Genomic DNA, 8348 nt, shown 5'->3' on the forward strand with positions numbered 1-8348 from the left:
GCGCTTTGCGATTCTGACTGAAATGAATGAGTTCGCGTCTCTAGTGAATGAATGAACAGACACTTCTTTCTAGTCCTGGTCTGCAGCTGGTGGAGTAAAGGGTTAGAGGGACATCATGCTGGGCACAGGGGGTTGGGGGGACTGGCCTAGCATGTGCATGGATCTGGGTTCAGTCCTCAACACCATTTGAAGTGTGGGCTGGCACAGAATGGGGGCGCCAATTCGCTTGATGTCACTAGAAAGTGCTTGTCATTTCTTCCCTGCCAACTTCCCTCCCTCCCTCCTGTTTTCTTTCAGTTTTGTTCTTTCCTGTTTTCCTATTTGACAGAATGTCACTAAGGGGTGTGTGTGTGTTTGTGTATGTGTGTGTGTGAGAGAGAGAGAGACAGAGACAGAGACAGAGACAGAGACAGAGACAGAGACAGACAGGCAGGCAGGCAGGCAGGCAGGCAGGCAGGGAGGTATACATGCTACATTCAACCAAGAGAACTGAACTGAACTACTCCAGCATGCTGCAGGTCCAGGCCAGAGTACCAACAGGGTGTGAGCACTGCAGTCTCAGAGATAGTTTCAACAATCAGATGGTGGTGGTGATGTTCCAGAGCCAGTGAGACACATTATTGACAGCCCAGCAGCATGTGCCACCATCTAGCCTCCAGCATTCCTTAGCTCTGTGTCTGCAGCCTGTATGGGCATACAGGTCAGCATGCAACCTGACCTCTGCCTCATCTTCTCCTGGCTCTAGCCTGCCTGTTCGCTTCTTCCTCCTGACTCTGGAGTTTCTAGAAGGAAAATAGCACTAAAGCTGAGAGCACTGAGTTATTTCCTGAACAAACAGTGTCTCACCTGCTGGCCAGTGGTGATACACACTCTGAGTCCCAGCACTCGGAGACAGAGGCAGGCAGATCTCTGTGAGTTCCAGGCCAGCCTGGTCTACAGAGTGAGTTCCAGGATAGCCAGGACTACACAACCTGGGCTACATACATACTACTTTCTTTTAAGGAAGGGGAGGAAGAGAAAATGGAAAGAGGGAATTGGTAGAGAGATAGCTCTCAGTAGTTAAGAGCACTTTTCGCCCTTGCCACAAGCCCCAAGTTCAGTTACCAGAAGCTCACAAGAATCTGCTCTGGGAGATCTGATGCCCTCTTCTGGTCTCCTAGAGCATCAGGAATGTAAGAAGACATTTGTGTGCACTCACACATGCATGTGCGCACATACACACACAAAATACATACATACATTCATGCATTCATGCATACATACCTATATGTAAGCCAATACTCATACACATAAAATAAAAATGAATCTCAAAAAAGAAAAAAAATATATAAAGATTTGATGGCTTACATCTGAAATCCCAGAAGCTGGGAAGAGGAGATAGTAGACTTTATATGACTTCAAGACCAGCCACGGCTGCAAAGTAGGTACTAGCTAGCCTGGACCATAGAATTAAGACCCTGCCTCCAAAATAGAGACGCACACTCTTAGTTTGATATTTCTGTCTCTTGTTTTTCTAGTGTTCAGCAGATACGTTCAGAAAGCATGGCAGTGTAGACATGACAAAGTAGAAGTTACCTTCTCAGAGGGAGTAGAGCCGTGATGGTGTTCAGAACCTGGAGTGGGAAGCTGTGTGTGAGGGTGTAGACAGAAGGTCAACCAGGAGTGATCATGGCAGACAGGACTTGCTGGTTCCTTGAATGAGTCTTTCAAAGCTGTTTGTTTGTTTACTGAGGCACATCCTTGCTATGTGGCCTTGGCTGTCTAGAACTTGTGGTGCAGAACACTCTGGCCTCCAACTTTCTACCATCCTCCTGCCTCTGCTTCCTTGGTTCTGGGAGTTACAGTCATGTCCAGCAACACGTTCTATTTAGGATTGTTTTTAGTTTAGTTTAGTTTTCCCCAAAGTGGGGGAAATGATCACTCACAATCCTAATCCCAGAGGGAATTAGCCGAGAACCCTGAGAAGTTCCTGCGTGCTAGGTATTTGGCATACATTCTCATTAAACCTCAGCTACCAAAGAAGAAGCGAAAGACCAGAAGTGACTCAGCTGTGCAATAAGACCAGAGTTTGGGTGTGGATCTCTGCCTCTGGGCCACCATTCTCTCTTTACCTTGGGTATCTCCACAGTATCTTTCTGGGGGAAATGCCCGGCTTCCTCCATCTTCTGGATGTTCCTAATGGGCCTGTGTTTAGGGAGGGTGGATGGGAATAGAAGCATCGCCATCAGAGATTTTAAACAAACGCCTGAGGATGTAGAGGGACTCGTTGCCCACCCCGCCAGTCCACAGGCAGGGCCTGGGGCAGGGCCTGGGTCTCTGTGTCCTTGACCCTTCTCTCTTCACCGTCCTCCAGGAACTGAAGCTGCCCACCTTCCGCGCCCACTCCCCGCTCCTGAAGAGCCGTCGGTTCTTTGTAGATATTCTGACCCTACTGAGCAGACACTGCCATCTCTGCCCCTCGGCCCGGCACCTGGCCATCTACCTTCTGGACCACTTCATGGACCAGTACAACATCACCACCTCCAAGCAGCTGTACACTGTGGCTGTCTCCTGCCTCCTGCTGGCAAGTGAGTAGAACCGTCGTCTGCGGGTTAGCTGAGTGGCTGCTGAGCCATTATTACTCTCTGCGAGCTTTCCGTGCGTGGCCTTTGTGTTCATCCTTTGCTGGGTGTGAGTTGTCTTAATAACTGCCGTTATTTCTTGTATCTATACTATACCAGAGAAATGACTAAGGCTATTCACAGCTTGATCTTAAGGAATCTACACAGTGACTCTAAAAGACAGTCTTGGCACCCTGTGTTATCAAGGCTCAGAGAAGCTTAGAAAGTTGCTTTGTGTTGCCCAGCTAGTATATAACAGATAGTATCTGAGACCGTAGCTCCCCGATGCCTGGCTTGTACCCTTGATCTTATGCCTCCTGCTTCTTTTCATGAGGGCTCTCTGAATAGCCCCTAGCGTTCACTGTTTTTAGAGATGCCTAGAGATGAAACGGCTTTACTTGGACTTAAGCCGAATCCATGATGTAGTACCCAAGTGCGAGCGCATTTCTTATGGGGTCTACACCTTCCAAAGAGGCCTCCCTGGGAGCAGCCGATCTCTGGCCACCTGTCTGTGGGACAGTGGACCATGCCAGGAAACTTGGAAAGGTATAGTGGGTCTGAGTCCCCAGCACCTGGGCATCCACCTGTGATTGTAGGTGGCTCCCTGCCCCCTGCCAGATTCCTGGCCTGGAACACGTGTCTACACTCCCCACATTGGTCGTGTCACCCAAAACAGAGTTCTCCATGCTTATGAGGTATCTAGAGGCCTTGAGGGTTTAGCCAATAAGCTTCTCTTCCTGGACATTCCTCCCTGCAAAGGGATTTAATCTCTGGTCATCCTTGAGAAGTGGGTGCGCATCCATGTTCCACAATGAACAACAGTCAATCAATGGTGTAGATAAACTCGGACTGTCTCTTCCATTGAAACTGCCATGGGAAGCATAGAGAAGGCCTTCTCCTACATTGCTGCAGCAAGTCTCCTGCAGAAGACCTCTCTGTGCTTCCAGACGACCGTCACCAAGCTAAGGACAATCACAGATGAGCTAAGCAGGAGTTGCCATTCCCCCCAACCCTGGGCTAGTCACCGTCCTTGGCATGAGGGCTCCTGACTCGGCTCTCAACTCCTGGAGACCTGAATGTTTCAGAGCACCCTGTGGGTTTGTAGACCCCCAACACTTTGTTCCTGGCTTCTCCATGAGGTTCTCCTGTGGCAGCTGGAGGCCTGGAAGGTCAGAGAACTCCAACTCCGGGCTGCCCACACCTTAACTGAGTTCTCCAACCCCCTGAGTGGTATCTAAGTGCTTCCCTGAAGCCCAGCACACAATGGCAGAGGCTAGGGATAAGCACAGTCAAGTTTCTCAAGTTTTGCCTCCTTCATGGCCATGCCCAGCACTCCAGCAGTGGGGTGGAACTCGGACCAACACCTGTCCTTCTGGGCGTTGCTTACTAGATTGCTGTACTGTACCTTGGATGGGCTCCTGACCACACATCTGCTATGTCACCTTGCCATTTAAAACCACTCTTCGGTGGACCAAGAACCTCAGTATAATGTCCAACTGTCAAGCTCTTTCCCCTCTGGATTCATGTCTTTCCCCTCACGACTCCCCGGATGGCAGCCACACCGGTAAAGCTCTGTCCTATCACAGACCATTGCATATGGTACGCCCGCTGCCTTCATTGTTTCTTTTGGTTTTTTGAGACAGGGTTTCTCTGTGTAGCCCTGGCTGTCCTGGAACTCACTCTGTAGACCAGGCTGGCCTCAAACTCAGAAATCCACCCATCTCTGCCTCCCAAGTGCTGGGATTAAAGGCGTGAGCCACCACAACCCGGCTCCCTCATTGTTTCTTGCTGCCTTTGTAGACTTGGGTTGTCCACCCCTGTTGAAAACCTCCTCCATCTTTCTGCACAGCTGAGGTCACAGATATATAGACACACAAGATCGTGTACTTAGAGTTGACACCCACTAGGGATGGAGAGATGTCCCAGTGGGTAAAGTGCTTGCTGGGAGTTTGAATCTCCAACATGCACATAATTGCCAGCTGAATGTGGCAGCCCACTGATAATCCTGGCACTCTGGAGGTTGAGACAGGAAATCTGCAGGGCAAGCTGACTAGTTAGACCAGCTGTGAGTTCCAGTGAGAGATCCTGCCTTGGTTTATAAGGTGGACGACAATCTAGGAAGAAGTCTACTGGCAACCTCCAGCCTTCTTACACAAGTTCACCCAACGTGTACACATATACACGTGAACACACATGCATACCACACACAGAGAGTTGCAGAGAGGGGAAAGAGCTTGGCACGTGGTAAATCCTTGTAAGAGCATTTGTGGAAAGAGCGAAATGAACGAAGCTTGGGGATCTCTCAGAACTGGGGTTCCACCCCTCTGTGCTGCTGCCCCTTAGTGCAGAGAAGTGGAAGGTTTCTGAGGTCTTGGGCTGTCATTAAGAACATTGCCTTGGCATCTAATATTAATATTTTACACTTAACTTGAATATTTATTAGCTGATGCTATAGGGGGTGGTACCCACTTTCTGCTGTGTTTTTTTTTTCTCATCCTGGCATATCTCTCTAAGCCCCATGGTCACCATCACTCGGTGATTGTTATCATACACACACAAGTGTGTGTGTGTATACCACACAGCTGTTTTAGAGGTTATTTATTTGGCTCATTGGTTGGTTGGTTGGATAGATAATTTGTTGTTTGGTTGGTTGATTTTTGAGATAGGATCTTGCTATGTAGCCCTAGTGAGTCTGGAAGTCACTGTATAGACCAGACTGCCCTCAAACTTTGTGATCCCCCACAGTGTTGAGATTACAGGCATCTGCCACAGTGCCTGGCAAGAGAGTGGCTTTCTAGTTTCCCAAACTCTGTCTTATTTTCCCCTAGGACCTCCACCCTATTGTATGCTGACTCTCACCCAGGCCAGCTAGAATTCGCAAGTTATCAGTGGGAGCTAATTTTGCTCAGAACCCAGCCTTTTGTAACATCTTATCATCTCAGGAAGAGATGTCTCCATCAGAGAAGGGCAGAGCAGGCGTCATGTTTCAGGCACACCATGGCCTTTGGCCTGCTGCTTCTGTGATCTGTGGGCTGCATCGAGGCCTGCTGGGGGCAGGGGACTTATATTTCCTTGGGGCCATAGAGTTCTCCCGGAGTGTCTGTCTGGGGAGCCAGGATGCAGGGCTCACAGTGGAGACTCCATTGTATTGCTGTCGACATGGTGGAGGAAGAAGGCCTTCCAGATGGAGAGGCAGGCGCCCCCACCCACATGTTGATGGGCTCAGCCAGCCTGGGGAGACAAGAATGGAGTTTCAGAACACCTGCCACATGCTCCCAGCCCAAGGAAAGAAAAGTTTCTGTGACAGCCTGGAATCTAATTTACCCTTCTTCCCCTCTTTCCTGGGCTCACTGTGAGCCACAGGGGTAGGTAGTGGTGGGACACCTTGCCTGGGGAAGCTTGAAGTTCTGCTGACTCAGTCCCAAGTTACTCTGAGATAAGAAAACCTGGCATCCATGTCCCCACCTGAGTTTAAAGAGTTTTGCTTTTTTTTTTTTTAAGATTTTTTTTTAAAGTGTGTGTGTGTGTGTGTGTGTGTGTGTGTGTGTGTGTGTGTGTGTCTGTGTGTCCAGAGGGTCTGATCTCCTGGGAGCTGGAGTTACAGGTGACTGGTAGCCGCCTAATATGGATAATGGGAATCAAACTGGAGTCCTTTGCAAGAGTAAACGTGGTCTTACCCGCTGAGCCATCTTTCCAGCCCCAAGTTCTCAGGGTTTTGTGTTTGTGTGTATGTGCATGTGCACATGTATATACCTGCTTATGGAGGCCAGAGATCCACTTCAGGTGTCTTCTTCGGTCACTCTCTAGTTTATTTTTTTAAGATGGGGGTCTCTCACCAAACCAGGAGCTTTCCAGTGTGGGTGGCTCAAGCCTCAGAGGTCCTCCTGTCCCTACCTCCCCAGCTCTGGGATTGCAGGGGATGCAGCTCCATGCAGCTTTTACAAGGATGCAGGGGACCCACCCTTGCTACTCCTTACTGGCTGAGTCGTCTTCCCAGCTCCTAATTCTGAGTTCTTATAAAGCTGTTTGCCGATAAAAAGTCTTTCATAGATGGAGCCTCTCTCCTACCTAAGGTCCCTCTGTTCTCATAAAATGAGCAAGGGCCTAGGCCTGCAGGACGAGGCAGAACAGCAAGAGTCTCAGGGAATCACACAGCCAACATATGGCAAAGCAGCCCCTTCATCTCTAGGACTGAGTTAACCCTGTCTCTTACCTCCACACAGTATAGACTCCTGAGTATCAGACAGGGCTGGGGTTAGAGTTTGGCTGTGGAGAACTTGACTGGCATGTGCAAACCGCACCCCACCACCACCACCTAAAAAAAAAAGAAAAAAAACCCTCTGTAAACACCATGCTATCACAAATCTTTTTGTTTGTTTGTTTGTTTTTCTTTTCTTTTTAAGGATATATTTACTTATTATATGTAAGTACACTGTAGCTGTCTTCAGACACACCAGAAGAGGGCATCAGATCTCATTACGGGTGGTTATGAGCCACCATGTGGTTGCTGGGATTTGAACTCATGACCTTCCAAAGAGCAGTCGGTGTTCTTCCCCGCTGAGCCATCTTACCAGCCCTTGTTTTGTTTTTTGAGACAGGATTTCTCCATATAACCTTGGCTGTCCTGGAACTCACTCTGTAGACCAGGCTGGCCTCGAACTCAGAAATCCGCCTGCTTCTGCCTCCCAAGTGCTGGGATTAAAGGCGTGCGCCACCACCGCCCCACTGGTATCACAAATCTTTAATCTCAGCACTGGGATTGCGGAGGTAGAAGCAGGCAGTTCTCTGTGAGTTCAAGGCCAGTTTGATCTCCATAGTGAGTCCTAAGCCAGCCAGGGCTACACATTGAGATCCTGTGCCGATAATAAAAACAAAAGAGCAAATGTACTATAGAGTCATCCTCCTTATCTTTCATCATACCTGTCCTCCATCCCCCAACTGTCTTTTTTGATGTTCCTGCTTAATTAAAAGGCACTTGGCAATGTGGACATTTCTAAAACTCTGGTGAGCTGCTTCAGTACATCCTGATGATTATTACAAGAGGCCTCTGTTTTCTTCTGTCCTGGTCTCTTTCCACAGGCCCACCTCAGAGTCTACCCAACTAGTGTGAGAGGGTGTATTTCATATGCCTATGATTTTTAGGCTCAGAGAGGTTGTGTAACTTATCCCAAAGTCACACAGCTTGGTGGGGTTTTTTGTTGCTGTTTTTGTTTTTTATTTGTTTTTTTTTTTACTTAAGATAAAATTGAAACTATAATATGTCACCAGTTTAAGTATAAGAGAGGGGCTGAATGTATAGCTCAGTGATGGAGTGCTTGTTCCGATAGACAGGCGCTTCCTGTTCCTTAACTCCGAAGTGTTGGTCATCACTAACCTGGCTTCTAGTGGTGTGGCCTGTGCACTCTGGGAGGACCGTACAGTGCAGGAGCAGGGTTTTCCATGTGTCCGTGCTATAGCTCACATCAGACCTTCTGCTGACTCAGTTCATGTCCACTGTGAATGACGCGGTCCATTTATCCAGTCCTCTGCCCACAGACCCTTGGGTGGTTTTCACTCCTCTGCAGCTGCAGCGCACATTCAGGTACACGTCTCATCGGGAGCCCTTTCCAGATCATGAGTTAAGGCTGCATTGAGCCCCCTGGAGACCCTGAAGACACCTGGGGCTGATGCTCAAAAGTAACTTAGACCGTTGAGTCATTAGCCCCGGAGAGAGAGAGAGAGAGAGAGAGAGAGAGAGAGAGAGAGAGA

General features: G+C 48.8%; 1 protein-coding gene across 2 annotated transcripts in view; it reads left to right on the forward strand.

Moving 5' to 3' along the window:
* Ccnjl (cyclin J like) overlaps positions 1 to 8348 on the forward strand; it is a 63316-nt gene that overhangs the window by 26029 nt on the left and 28939 nt on the right. For both annotated transcript variants that reach the window (XM_031352238.1, XM_031352237.1), the window contains exon 3: positions 2354 to 2567. In XM_031352238.1, the coding sequence (XP_031208098.1) occupies positions 2354 to 2567 (214 nt within the window). The remainder of the gene's footprint in view (positions 1 to 2353; positions 2568 to 8348) is intronic.

Source organism: Mastomys coucha, unplaced genomic scaffold (assembly GCF_008632895.1).
Source record: "Mastomys coucha isolate ucsf_1 unplaced genomic scaffold, UCSF_Mcou_1 pScaffold5, whole genome shotgun sequence".
In the NCBI taxonomy this organism is placed as follows: Eukaryota; Metazoa; Chordata; class Mammalia; order Rodentia; family Muridae; genus Mastomys; species Mastomys coucha.